General features: G+C 51.1%; 1 protein-coding gene across 2 annotated transcripts in view; it reads right to left on the bottom strand.

The window, feature by feature from the left end:
- ZNF362 (zinc finger protein 362) overlaps positions 1-14,841 on the bottom strand; it is a 45,992-nt gene that overhangs the window by 30,470 nt on the left and 681 nt on the right. Inside the window, exon 2 of one of the 2 annotated variants that reach the window (XM_064281668.1) lies at positions 232-357. In XM_064281668.1, coding sequence (XP_064137738.1) covers positions 232-269 — 38 coding nt within the window. In that variant the 5' untranslated portion in view covers positions 270-357. Of the gene's footprint in view, positions 1-231; positions 14,362-14,841 lie in introns of those variants that run through there. The other variant, XM_003415477.4, reaches the window with a different exon arrangement.

Raw genomic sequence — 14,841 nt, 5'->3', positions numbered from 1 at the left:
AGGGGACACAGCAACCCCCACGAGCAGGAACCCGCAGCCACCAGGACACAGGAGACACAGATGGATGCCAGGGTGGTCCCAGAGACCCTTCACTGCCCCCAGCCAAGCCTGCTGGCTTCTGCTGCAGGCAGTGAGGGGGCACTCAGGGAAGCTGATGAACACAATGCCTTGATCCCCCAAAGAACAAACCCCTCATTGACAAATTTTAACCTGGAATCACAGGCTCCTTACCTAGAGTGTCCTTTCCCACTTGGTGAACTTCTACTCATCCTTCAAGACCCAGCTCAAGTGTTCCCTCTTCTACGGAGCTTTCCCTGAACCCCCAGTCAGTCACTTCCTCTGTGTTCCCAACAGCACCTTGTATATGGGAATAATAATAACAATAATAATAATAAAATGGCAGCTACCATTGATTTCAACATTTACCATGTGCCAGGCACTGTACTGAGGTATGTCATATGTATCATGTCAGTGAATCTTTTCAATGACTCAGGGAGATATGCATTTAACAAAAGAGAAAACTGCAGCTCATAGAGGTTGACCAACTTGCCCAAAGTCACACAGCTAACAAGTGGTGGAGTCAGGACACCACCCATGTCTGATAGAGCACTACAGGGCCAGTCATACTCTGGTGAGAGTATCTATTTTCCTGGGTGTCTTCTCCACCACATTTTGTGCTCATCACAGGTGGGGTTAGTGCTCACTCACCTGTGATTTCCAGCAGCTAGCCCAAGATGGTCCCAGAAACTCTTTGCAGAATGAAAAAGTATAATAATATCAACTACCTCTTCTTGAGCACTTATAATGAACGAGGACATAATTACAGAATTACATCCATAATTTTAGTGTTACAATAGACCCATTGTACAGATGAGGAAACTGAGGTCCAGAGAATTTAAGTAACTTGTCTGAGGTCAAAGAGCCAAGTCGGGATTTGAAACGAAGTCTGTCTCCCAGGAGGGGTAGCCTCCAAGGCCAGCCCAGCAAGCTCCACTGGGATGGGGGTGGGGGACAACAGGTGCCAGGTCCTGTGGCCTGGGGAGGTTTCGACCTGGACAAGTGGACACAAAGAGGACACGCAGCCCAGGATGGGATGGGACTAGGCTTGCCCACTGCAAGGCAGAGGGGTGCCATCAAGCAACTTACACCCTGGACTATCCCACAGATACTAAATATGAGATCTGTCCAGACCCCACGGCCACATGGGAACTAGCTCCCAACAAAGCGGACAGGAGACAGCAGGACCCAAAACTGCCCAGACACTGTGATTACAAGGAGGCAAAAATAAAAACCTGCGTCAGAAAAAGAAAGCTGCAGGAAGCCACGCCCGGAGGGAGGCTGGGAGTGCTGGGGGAGGCGGCTGGGGTTGATCTGCTTTTTGTCTTTTGTTTCTCTGATTTCCAAATTCTCTGTAATGCCCTTCAGTTGCTTTTGTAATGAAAACAATAAATTTATTCTTAAAAAAGAAAGAGTGATCAGTAGCCCAGGAGGGGTCCAGGGAGGCACAGAGGAGCAGGTCAGGGTCAGCTGATGGCAGGCACTCAATTGACTGCAGAATGCCAGGCCCTGCACAGTCCCTCCCCCACTCCCACTCAAGGCACCTATGACCTGAGGTTGGGGGTGTCAAGAAGGGCTGCCTGGAGGTGACATTCAGTCTCTACTTTGAAGGTGGTAGGATTCCATGGCCCTGCACAGTCCCTCCCCCACTCCCACTCAAGGCACCTGTGACCTGAGGTTGGGGGGTATCAAGAAGGGCTGCCTGGAGGTGACATTCAGTCTCTACTTTGAAGGTGGTAGGATTCCACAGGGTACTCAGTCCAGGTCCCCTTCATCTTTGGCCTCAGCTACTGCAAGAGCCTCCTCCCAGGTTTCCCCACTCCCTCTGTCAGCACCCACTCCACTCCCTTACTGCAGTCGCTGTGCTCTCTGTAAAATGTGAATCAGATCACAAGCCTCCCCTGCTTAGACTCTTCCACAGCTCCCTACTTCGCTACGAAAAAGGTCTGGATTCCTCTGAACTTGCATGTCTGGTCCCTGCTGACCTCTTTGGCCTCACATTGTGCCTGGCCAAACCAAGAGTCTCCCAGTTCCCCAAATGCTCTACTTCCCTTCTCACTTCCTCACCTTCTGTCATACTGCCTTCTCCTCTTCTCCTGGAGGAGCCTTCTGTCCCCCCCCCATTTGCCTCATTAACTCCTTCTTATCCCTCTGGCCCCAGCTTACAGGCCACTTTCTCCTGAGAGCCTTCTGGGACTGCTCCACCTCTACCTCCTGGGCTGTGCTGGGTGCCTCTCTCCTCTGCTCCCTTTGTACCCTGATTTCCACCATCAGAGCATTCATCACTCCACTTTCTGTCTGTTTTCTCAGCCGTCTCTATGCTTAACATGAGTTCTGTCAGGGTGGTGTCACGACTGAGTCATTCGCTGTTTCTGCCTCACACCACCACCACCAGTTACTGTCAAGTCAATCCCAACGCATGGTAACCCCACCTGTGTAAGAGTACAACTGCGCTCCATAGGGTTTCCAATGCCTGATTTTTACGAAGTAGATCACCACGCATTTCTTCCAAGGTGCCTCTGGGTGGACTTGAATAGCATTTCCTTTAGCAGCCAAGCACTTAACCAACAGTGCCACCAGGGGCCCATGCCCTGCACAGTGCCTGATAAATGTTTGAATGAATGAATGAATACTAGGAATTGAAAATGTCATAGTATGGATAGAGGAAAGCCCCCTCCCTCTCCTCTGAGTCAACTCCACTCACCCTTGTACCATGTTGTCCCCTGTGTCACCCTGTTCCCCATTTCCTGTATCTAAGTTTTGTCTTCCTAATTGATCTGAGCAAGAACTGTGTGTGATGGTAAAGACTAGCAAACCCAAAAAGTATGTTAACGGTTAATAAACAGAAAATGGTTCAGCTTCCCTAGCAGTGAAAACTAAATGAGCTTCACCTGTTAAAACAGCAAAAAGAAAATGATAATTCCCAGTGTTGGTGAGGCTATGGTGAAATGGGCACTCTCATGCACTACTGGTGGGAACGTCAACTGGAACGATCATTTCTAAAAGCAATCTAGCGATATGTGTGAAGAGCTCTAAAAATTTTCAGACCTTCTGGCCTAGGGATCCCATTCTTGGAAATAACCCAAATGTAGAAAAAGCTTTACACACAAAGCTTTATGTGCTTTGTTTCAGCAGTTTTTTACGAGAGCAAAAACCTGGAACGGCCAAAATTTTAAACAATGGGGAAGATGGCTCTGTAGATCATCCTACACAGTGACATAGTATCAAATGGTTAGTGGTGCCCAATGTTGACATGGTAATGACTCATTAAATACTCTTATCAACCCTACAGGAAACCCTGGTGCTCAGTGGTTAAAAGTTTGGCTGCTAACCAAAAGGCTGGCAGTTTGAATCCACCAGCTGCTCCTTGGAAACCCCGTGGGGCAGTCCTACTCTGTCCTATAGGGTCATTACGAATCGGAATTGACTCAACAGTAATGGTTTTTATTTTCTTTTATGTTTTTTTTTGGTATCAACCCTAGAAGGAACTGAGGCACAGACAGATTAGGTAACTTGCCCAGAGTCAAGCAGTAAGTGTGGGATTTGAACCCAGTCAGGCTCCGGAACCCATGCCCCTCACCCACTAGATGGACTAAAAAGGATTAAAAACCAGCCTGTAGTCATTTAGAAAACACCTCTGATACAGCAGCAGGAGGAAAAGGCAAGATAAAAACTATACGTATAGATAGAGCAGCGATGTTGTTGTTAGCTGTCGTCGAGTCGATTCTGACTCATGGCAACCCCATGTGTTACCGAGCAGAACTGGTCCATAGGGTATTCTTGGCTATAATCTTAACGAAAGCAGATTGCCAGTTTTTTCCTCCACAGTACCGCTGCTTAGGTTCAAACTGCCAACCTTAGGTTAGCAGTTGAGCACAAACCGTTCGCGCCACCTAGGGACCTTTGAGCTATGATATTTACATAAGAACTGGGTGCTGAGAGGACAGTGGAAGGAAATACCAAAATGCTAACAGCTGTTGGTGCTTCAGGCTTGGGGGTCTTGTGTGTTTCATTTCCCTATTCTCTGATTTTTCTGCAGGGTGATTAGGTGACTTTCTTAAGGAATGTTTTTGATAAAGTTAAAGGTTCAGCAAACTTTGGCCTAGTAAGTCACTGACCCCAAGCTCCCCACCTTCCCACTCCACCCCTAGCAGCCCACATGGATTTCTGCCTCAGGCCCCAGTGGTTCACCCAGGACAGAGGGGCTCAGGGAAGGGCAGAGGCTTGCTCAAAGGCCCACAGCAAGCCTCTAGTCTCATCCCAGGTCCAACCCAAGAGTGGAGTCAGGAAAGGACTCCATCTAGGGGGTTCAGCTAGCTGGTATCACAGGAGGAAACCAGGCCAGGGGAAAGCCTGACCCAGTCACTTACTCCCCCACTTAAAATCCAACTTGAGTTCCCTTCACTTTGGGGATACAGTTAAAACTCCCAAGCAAAGGTACCCAGGGAACTTTGCTAAGGGTGGGTGCCCCGCCGGCCACATTCATCCCAGCACCTGTGTCTCCACAGCACCCCTCAATCCAGCCCCACTATGGCACCTGCAGCTCCATCAAAGTGGGTTGCTCTCTCATGCCACCACGCCTTGCACAGGCTGTGCCCACCACCCGGGCCACATGGCCCAGCTGGACCGCTGCCGGGTTCCCATCAATCAGCACAACTAAGCTCGCGCATCACCACCCCCTCCAAGGCTATGGAGCTCCCTCGGATCCCACTGTCCTAGCATTGGCCGCTACTTGTCAGTCCAGTCTTCCAAGAAAACTGTGAGCTCCCCGAGAGCAAGGCCTGGCTCTGGTTCTTGGGTACACCTCCTCACCCTGACCTGGCCCCACAGCTCACCCGGCTCTTCCACCAGGTCTCAGCTTAAAGGTCACTTTCAGTTTCCAGTAGGAATGAGGCCTCCCTGTTACCTGCTCCCACAGCCCCCTGCATTCTCCCCACCCCACCTTTGCACTGAGCCTCCAAATACTCCCTCCAGGTCCATCTCCCAGGGAGTCGTGACCCATGAGGACAGGGTCACGCTGCAGCTCAGAGTCAAGTGCCTGCCACAGAGTGGTTACTCAAGTGCTTAATCCATACTACTGACCCACTGCCTTCGAGTTGATTCCAACTCATAACTGCCCCATAGGGTTTCCACGGAGTGCCTGGTGGATTTGAACTGCCACCCTTTTGGTTAGCAGCTGTAGCTCTTAACCACGGCGCCACCAAGGCTCCCTCCACTCCACACTAAAAACCAAAATAAAACCAAACCTGTTGCATCAATTCCAACTCATAGCGACCCTAAAGGGCAGAGTAGAACTGCCCCATAGGGTTTCCAAGGAGCGCCTGGTGGATTCAAACTGCTGACCTTTTGGTTAGCAGCCGCAGCCCTTAACCACTATGCAACCAGGGTTTCCCCAGTCCACACTAGGTACTCAATAAATGTTCACAGAGCGCATCACTGAGAGGAAGGGACTTCCCAGGGGGCCCTGGAGACTGAGAAGTTGGCCAGGAGTGCTTTCCGAGCAGAGGGGTGGCGTGTGCAAAGGCATGGAAAACTGCCAGGCTTCCTGGGGTGGCAAAGGGTTCTCAAACATGGCTCCCGGCCCAGGGAGAGGCAACAAGCTCCTGCGGGAGGAGATGGGGACAATGAGTGGTGAGCTCAACTCACTGAAAGATAAACAAAGACTTCTAGAAGGTGGGACTTGCAGATGGGGGGAAGGGGAGATTTCAAGAGAAAGACTCCAGGTAAGGGTTCACCAGGTAAGAGGGCTGCACCTGCAAAACCCAGAGGCAGGAAAGCATGCTCGTCTGGTGTGGGCAGAGGGCAGGAGCTTGCAGGGGAAGAAAGGTAGCAGTAGCAGGGGGCAGTTTATAAAGGGCCAGAGCTCCAGGCTGAGGCGCTGGCAGAAGAAGGCGGTAGGCAGCTGTGGGGGGTCTGTAAGCAGGGGAGGGCCGTGGTCAAGGTTTTAGTTGGGCAGGCTGTTGTGGGGACAGAAGCATGGCCTGTGGGAGGACAAGCAGGAGATGGCCCAAGAGAGAAGCTGAGGTTTCTCATCTTCCAGGATCCTCTAGGCTCCCATGCTCAAAGTGTACCTCCCATGACCCCTCTGCCTTCCATGTGGCCCAACTCCGCGAAGCCCAGATCCGTGCACCCCAGCTGCTGCCCCCTACCTCACCCCCAAGACCCCAGCCAGGCCAGGCCAGCCTTGGAAACTCGCTCCTGGGAACTTCCTGTGAGGAGCTAGGCTCCCGAGGGTCCTGGATCCAATTAGGCTGGGTTTCCGGTGCCCTGTGGGGCTGGGAAGGCCTGTTTTCACTGTGATGGCAGAGCTCATCAAACTGGAGGGGGCCACTGCCTGGCCCTCCCTGGTCAACGGGAGCTGGGAAGCTGCCCCTCCTCAGTCGCCCAGAGACACCCAGGGTAGTGACCCTCTCTGAAGCCTCAGTGCCCTCATCTGGGGAATGGACCAGGACACCCTTCTCAGGGCTGAGAGAATGTTCTGCATATTCTGAACACATGCCCCTCTCCACCTTCTTTTACCCAGGGAGCCAGCCCCCAGCTCTCATCTCCACAGGGAGCTCCTTCTGCCAGCATGAAATGATGATGATGGTGATAGCAGCTGAGCACTTCCTCCGTGCCAGGCACTGTTGGATGCTTCCTAAGCATTTCTCATCCTACCACTTAATGACCCAGTGATGTAGATGCTGCGAACATTTCAAAATTTAATATGCATTCAAAGAGATGCTTAAAACTTATACAACTAATGACATTATAAAGCCAATACCCAGGGTACCTCAGAAACCCCAACCCTTTGTTTTTTTCTCAGTTACAGCCCTCCCTGTCCTGCAAAGGTCCCCATCCTCTGGCATCTACAGTAACTTCTTCCTTTTTGGAGTCAGAAATGAGGTTCGGAGAGGTACATAATCTGCCCAAAGTCATGCAGCTGGCAAGGGGCAGAGGAGGCTAGGACCCTCTGCCATAGGCTTGCTGTATGGCCTTGGTAAGGCTACCCCCTCTCTGGACCTCCACTTCTTCCTCTACAAAAGGTAGGGCTTTGACTAAATCATGACCTGTGGTTCCCAGACCCTCAAAGGGGCAATGTGGCAACTCAGAGGTTAAGAGCACAGATTCAACTAGCCCAAGTTTGAAGCTCAGTTGTGCCCTTGGGATTGTTACCTAAATTCCTGAGGCTTGGTTTTTTTAATCTGTAAACTGGAAGTGATAATGGTATCTCCACAGGGTTGTTAAAAAAATTAAATGAGTTAATATATATAAAGCTTTTAGAATAGTGGCTGGCACACAATAAGGACTCTACGTCTGTTGTTGTTAGGTTCTCTAAGGCATAAAACTAAAACCAAACCTGTTGCCGTCAAGTCAATTCTGACTCATAAAAAAAAAAAAAAAAATCGCGACCCTAAAGGGCAGAGTAGAACTGCCCCATAGGGTTTCCAAGGAGCACCTGGTGGATTCGAACTGCTGACCTTTATGGTTAGCAGATGTATCTCTTAACCACCACACCACCAGGGTTTCTCTAAGGCATAAGGGAAACCAAAAAAACCAAATCCATTGCCATCGAGTCCATTCTAACTCATAGAGACCCTATAGGACAGAGTAGAACTGCCCCATACGGTTTCCAAGGCTGTGATCTTTAAGGAGGCAGACTGCCACATCTTTCTCCCGCACAGCAGCTGGTGGGTTCAAACTGCTGACTTTCGGTTAGCCACGGAGCCCTTAACCACTGGGCCACCAGGGCTCCCTTCCCAATATTCCAAAGACCCGCAACCAGTATGCTAACCACGTGGCGGGGGTGCAGCAGCTCTGAGCAGCTTGCAGGACTCACAGGGACTGCCCTGCTGATTGACAGAGACCTAGGTCTGGGATTAAGTCAAAACAGGGAAGCAGACTTCTGAACCCCGGCTTCTGGCCTGGCCACCAGAGCCTTCCTAGCCTGGTCCCAGGGGTCCTGTGCTTGGAGTCCCTGGTGGGTGGTCATAAAGCCACTCCCATGCTGTATCCTGAGGACCCCTGGGAAAGGTTGCCTGTGGGGCAGGTCAGACAGGTCTCAGGCTTAGGGTGGAGGCCAGGGACAGAATGGGCCCTGAGCAAGCCACTGCAGCCAGTGGAGGGTTGGACTGGTCAGAGGGAGTGGTGAGGAGGGCTTGGGGTGGAGGTGTGGGTGGGAGCAAACAGGTTAAGGAAGACCTACCAAAGGCCCCCCGCCCCTCGCCAGACTAGGCCCCACCTACCTCCTCATCTCTTACACCCCCACCCAGTCTATCCTCCCTCACCTTGGTTTCACTGCTGCCCCTTCCTCCATGTTCCTTGATTATGCCAAGTGCTTTCCCACCTCAGGGCCTTTGCCTAGGCTGTTCCCTCTGCCTGGAATGCCCTTCCCCTGGCTAGCTTCAGGTCACTGTTCAGGTATCACGTCCTCCCATAAGCACTCCCCCCTACACACACCATTATCATTGCTCACATAGTAAACCTAAAAGTATGTAGCAACAGGGAAGCTTCCATCATAGAAAAAAATTCCTTCCTATCATTTACCAAAATCCATCATCATATACTCATTGGTGTGATCTTTTGTATGATGTCTGTCTCCGACCAGGGAAGGGACCATGTCAGTTTTCCTCACTCCCATCCCCAGCAACTAGCACCAAAAAAACTCCGTTGCTGTCAAGTTGATTCCAACTCATAGCAACCCTATAGGGCAGAGTAGAACTGCCCCATAACGTTCCCAAGGAGTGGCTCCTGGATTCGAACGGCCAACCTTTTGGTTAGCAGCTAAGCTCTTAACCACTGCGCCACCAGGGCTCCTCCGCAATTAGCACAGGTTCCGGCATATAGCAAATGCTAAAGAAATATTGCCGAGTGAAGGTGGGAGACGAAAATGAGCTACCTGCTCCATTGCGCCAAGCAGATCCAGGCAGGGTGCAGGTACACGTGTGCGTGCACGCAAGGGTGTGCATGAGGGCCCATGTACAAAGCCCAGAATGTGAGGCTGCAGTCTCCTGGGTGTCAATGAATGTGTGCAGGCAGGATGCAGCTTGGTGTAAAAATACATGTGAGCACGAGTGCACTGGGTGAGCACAGTCGTGTGCAAATGATGAACAGGAGTGTGTGCACAGATGTGTACACACGTGTGCGAGCACACGAGGATGAGCAGGTCCATGCTGTTTGTGTAGTTTCCTGGGAGGGTGTACAGGAATATATGCACCTGTAAACCTGTGGGTGTCATGAATGTATGTGTGGGTTCCTGTGTGATGTGCATGTATTGTGTGTGGGATACACACACTGGCCAATGTGTCTCCTGAACTTCTGGCCCAGAGGACCTGATTCAGGGCATCTGTGGTGTTTTCTGAAATAGCAGGGGGGCACCCCAAATTGGCCAAGATGGGGTAGTGGGGTAGCATCAGGGGTAGCCATAGAATAAATGATAGTGTGGATATGTGTGAGCATGTGTGTCTGGGGGTGACCCCCATTGAACCCAGAGCAAGGAGCCTGAAGCCTTTGCCCAAAGCCCAGAAAAGGACCCAGATGGTGAGGACCCTACCCCAAGGACATCCTTATGGCCACATGGTAAAGACGGAGACTACACAGGACCCGTTGGGCCCCAGAACCAAATCCCTCAGACCTTCCCACATACACACCTTACCTACCAAAGACACTACTCTGGCAGCTACCTCCCTAAATCCTACCCAGCCTCCAAAACCCAGTTCCAGCCCCAGGTTCCCAGGAGCTGTCTTACTACGATAGCCCCCAGCCTACTTCGATCACAGCCCACTTCCCCAATCCCATCCAAGGGCCAGCACAATGCTGGGCCCTCATCTCTCCTCATAGCAGCCCATGTGCCCAGGAATGTTACCCCCATTGTAGAGATGAGAAAATTTTACAGATGAGGCTATAGAGGGGACTAGCTTCCTCAACAAGGGCTTTTTCCTGCCCTCGAACCCTAGAACTGATACTGCGGCGACCTGTAAGCACCTGGGGAGCAGAAAGCCCACCAGGGAAAGCATCAGAAGATGCGTGTGGCCTTGGACAAGGCCCGCCTCTCTCCTTTCCTGATTTAGTTCCCCCAGTCAGTAAAACAGGGTGTGACTACATGACCTGTGACATCTACCTCTCTCCTAACAGCGCGTGACTTTAGATCTCCGATACTTCTCCAGGAATTGTGTATATAAAGCTCCTCATGCACAGACTTCATTGGGGCTACGCGGAGAAGTAACTATGTCTTCTTTTCCCAAGTACACTAAGCCTGTCCAATACCCTGGACAAGGGCCCAGTACGGTGTTACAGAGATAGGAGGAACTCAGGAAATACTGAGAAGTCACACATTCTTTGTGCACGTGCTCATTCATTCATTCACACATGCAACACTGAGCACTGAGGCTGCCTGCCCTCAGGAGCCCATGAGTCAGGGGTGGGGGGAAAGGGAGAACGAGGCAGCTGAAGCTGTGAAGCTACAAGGTCAAAGGCTGGGAAATCATAACACTACCATCGCTGCACAGGCATTATTCACAGGAGAGGTGCAGCACTGCATGCTTTGAAAAGAGGAAAATCTTTCCAGCAATGAGAACAGTCTGGCAATGGGAGGATGGGGCCTTAGTGAGGAAAGGGCTCCCCATCACTGGAGGGGGATTTCTACCAGAGATTAGGGACCATTTTGTCAAGGACGTGGGAAGTGGATGCCTGCTCTGCACAGGGGTTGGGTGAGGTTGGGCTTCCCCTCAACAGCTGAGGAATTCTAAGCAGGAGTTGGTAGGAGCTGTTAAGCCAAGTTCTGGGCTCACATCCCAACAACATCACGTTGGGAACTCCACAAACTCAGTCAAGTTACCTAACCCCTCAGTGCCTCAGTTCCCTCATCTGTAAAATGGGAGTGGTAACAATAAAGAAAGTCTCCGAGTGGCACAAACGGTTTGCACTTGACTGCTAAGCTAGATGTTGGCAGTGCGAGCCCACCCAGTAGTGCCTCAGGATAAAGGCCTGGTGATCTGCTTCCATAAAGATTACAGCCAAGAAAACCCAACGGAACAATTCTTCTCTGTAACACATGGGGTCGCCATATGTCAGAATCGATTCAGTGGCAATGGGTTTGTTGTTTTTGTTTTTAACAATGAGGATTAAATGCCTTAATATTTATAAAGCCTTTTAGAACATGACCTGGCAGAAAGTGGGCACTTAAATAAATAAGGCAGTGAGAGTCCATTTTGTTAGATTCTAAATCCAAGACTGGACCACGCTAAGACCCTGAGTGTCAAATGTTCTAAGGTGGAGAGCTTCGCAAGATGTTAAGGCTCTGAGATTGGAAGAGTCTGGGAGTCTTAGGTTCTGTGATTGAATCATCTCGTTATTTCCTAACAACAGCCCTGAGCCTCCCAGGGGAAGGGGAGGACAGATCTTGGTGTAACTTCATCTCCTAGGCCCTGCTTGGCTGCCAGGCTGCCGCCACACCTGGGCCTCATGCATTTCCTCACCTCTACAGAAGTCCCAGCCCCACCATGCTGGAACCACCTGCTCACTTGTCTGCATGGGGCTTAAGCATGTTGCAGTAGACAGGCAAGAAGTACAAACAAACAAATAAATGAGATAATTTCCGATACTGATAAGACTCACAAAAGAAAATAAGAGGCTGATGTGACAGAGAGTGACAGCAAGAAGCTGCTTTAAAGCATGTGGTCAGGGAAGCCCCTTTGAGGAGGTGACGTCTGAGTTGAGACTTGTGAGATAAGAAGGTGCCAGCCACACAAAGATTTAGGGAAAAGCGTTCCAGGCAGAGGAGCAGAACATGCAAAGCCCGGCCAACAAGCTTTGTAAACTCAAGGAGCAGAAAGAAGCCGCTGGGGCTGGGGATGGTGACATGGACAGCTGGGGACAGCGAGATGGGTAGGGGGAGAGTTGAGGGTGAGAGGTGGGCAGGGGCCAGACCACGTAGGGCCTTGCAGACCTGGCTCAGACGGGACTTCGGATATTTTTTTTTTTTCCTTCTAAATGCCTAGAGAAACATCGGAAGAGTTTCAAGGGGAACAACAAGGCAGAGCAGGGCTTTCAGGGTCCCCAGATCACTTGGCTCATTCTGTAAACACCATGATGGTTTTCAAAATCAAGGTAGGATCTAGAACTTAAAATTCAGTTGGTATATACTGAACTCCTACCACATTCCTGGCCAGGGCTGGGAGACATTCCAGACACTGTCTCATTGTTACTCTCAAAACCCGTAAGAGATTCACAGAGAGTACCCCATTTTAGAGAAAAGGAAACCAAGGCTCAGAGAGGGGAAGAATGTGCCCAAGGTCACACAAATGTGGCACAAATGGGACTTGATCCCAGGACCCAAATCTATCATCAGGATGGTCTGTGTAACTTCTCTGATGTTTTCAAGCCTCCTCTTCTTCACCAAGAGACCTTCCCTGGGGGCCCAGGTAGCACCCAGTGAATACTGCCCTGGCTAGTGTTTTCTGCATCTGCAGTCTTCATCTTCCCTGTTGGCTTTAAAGCCCAAAGGCCTGGGCTTGTATCTTACATGTCAGTGTCTAATCTAGGCTGGATGAGTCAGGGATTGGATGGACAGACAGATGGATGGATGAACGAACGGATGGATGGATGGATGGATGGATGGACAGACTACTGAAATAACTGATAAACTAATGAATGCGCAATGAAGGAATAGAGGGGTGATCTAGCAAATAAATTAATGAATAAACTAGCCAATGGCAGGTTAGTAAACAAATGAAGGAATAAATGACTCCTTACTTTACTGAGAAGCAGAGCCATAAAATGTCTGCCCAGGGAAGGGCTGGGGCCATGCTAGCTTCATACTCAGTCCATGCCTCACCCACACTCTAGCTTCCTCTTTTCCACCTAGGGCCATTTTGTCTTCATTCCTCAAGACCCCAGGATAGCCCAATCCTCAGCCCTTAGGACAAACTCAGGTCTCTGCCAAGCACTGGCCATTATAGTGCCTATGGCCCATCACCAGCAGCAGCAGCAGCAGCAGCAGCAATCAAGGCTCTCCTGGGCTCAATGGAACCTAGTGGTGGGTAGAACGGTTCACATCCCGCTGAGTGTTCCAGAGCCTGAAGCACTCAGGAGGAAAGGAGACAGGAGACCAGGAATCTGGTCCTAGATGGGACCCTGCTACTGCTCAACCTCTCCAAGCCTCAGCTGCCTAAATTTTAAAAAGGGGATAATGATCTCACCTTGATAATTTCACCTCCACAGGGTTTCTGGGAGAAACTGATGTGATAGCAACCATGCGCCACACTATACAAACTGTAAAGTGCGATTCACTCTGAAGGGATTACAGTAAGAGGGCAGGGTCGGGGGTGTGCTGTCACATTCCAGTCCAGTTCTGTTCAAAATGAATCTTCCAGTGGCCAGGACACCTCATGGAGAGCAGTGGAGAGTGTTCAGAAGTGGGAGCCTGAACACCTGGGTCCCTGTCTCAGCTCTCCTTCTAACTGGCAGTATGACTTTGGGCAAGTCACTTCCCCTCTCTGGACCTCAGTTTCTCCACCTGAAAAATGCCTGGCTTGGTCCCCTCTGGCCGAGGCATGTCAAATTCTGCAGCCCTGAAACCCAGCGCTCCGTCCCTGACTCTGTCCTCAGAGAGCTCACACTGCCCAGCAGAGCCAGGATATAGGCCAGGAGTGAGACTTGAGGGGTCTCACCTCCTGGAGGTGCTGAGGTAGGGACTAGGCAGGCTCATTAGCAGAGTATAGGGTCCTCCCAGGACAGACAAATTTTCCCAACAGGGAAAGGTCTCAGCCAGGCCTAACCCTGCCTTGGTACCTCGGGTATTGCCAGCCATCCTAGACTTTTCGAGCCTGGCCTTCAGACCCTCTCTGCAGCCCAAAGAGCTAGCAGGCCCTGACCTGTCCAGCAAGATACCTCAGGAACTTAACCGAAGTCCAAACTGCCTCCAACAGAAGAGCCTCCAGGGTCCTGGGCAGGAGTGACAGAAAGGGGAAGGAGCACACAAAGGGGAGAGACTCAGAATTCTGGGACTGTAACCCCTCATTCCCAGACTGGCCCCTCCTCTCAAACAGGACCCACAGGGGCTGCAGGCCTGCACCCAGCCCAGAGCCCACCACCAGGCATTCACCACCACACGCCACCGTCGGGGGTCAGGAGGCCCACCAGGCCTGGGAAGGGGTTTTCCAACTGCAAACCGCCAAGCACACTTGCCCCAAGGGTCTTAGGGTCGGTCACCCCAGCGCCAAGTGCAAAATTCTTGCCTACAGTGGGGCCAGGCCACCCATGAAGGGCACAGGCCCACCCCAAACACACAGCTCGGTGAGGTCCACACTGCCGGGGGATAGGGTGGGGGGGTGGGGGAAGTCGTTTTACTTCCTAAAGCCGGGGGTCTTAGCTGGAAACCCCGGGCCCACTCCAAGCCTTATTGCCAGTCTTCTCCTCCAAATCTGGGGATGTAATTCCTTACAATGCCAGTTTTATAGAGGCCCTTCCAAGAGACGTTTCCCGGCCACCCCCAAGCCCCCCATTTCCAACCCTCCGCATTCCCCGGCGCAGCAATGAGAAAACCGTCAGTTAACTTTTCCCAAAAATCCTGCAAAGGCGGCTGGTTAGGGGGTGGGAATGGGCCCCGAGATCCTTTCGCGGCATTTCACCGCCTTCCAAAAAAAAAAAAAAAAGCTTTAAAAAAAAAAAAGAAGAAAACTTTCGGAGTTAACTTTAAATTCCCAATCCTCCCCCCCAAATCGCCCAGCGGCTTCCTTTTTTTTTTTTTTTTCTTTAAAGTGCAATTGCATTGTGTCTCACCTCCCCGAAAGGCTCGCGGCTCTC

This window comes from Loxodonta africana, chromosome 3 (assembly GCF_030014295.1).
Source record: "Loxodonta africana isolate mLoxAfr1 chromosome 3, mLoxAfr1.hap2, whole genome shotgun sequence".
Taxonomy (NCBI): domain Eukaryota; kingdom Metazoa; phylum Chordata; class Mammalia; order Proboscidea; family Elephantidae; genus Loxodonta; species Loxodonta africana.
This window is presented reverse-complemented; position numbering and strand designations above follow the sequence as displayed.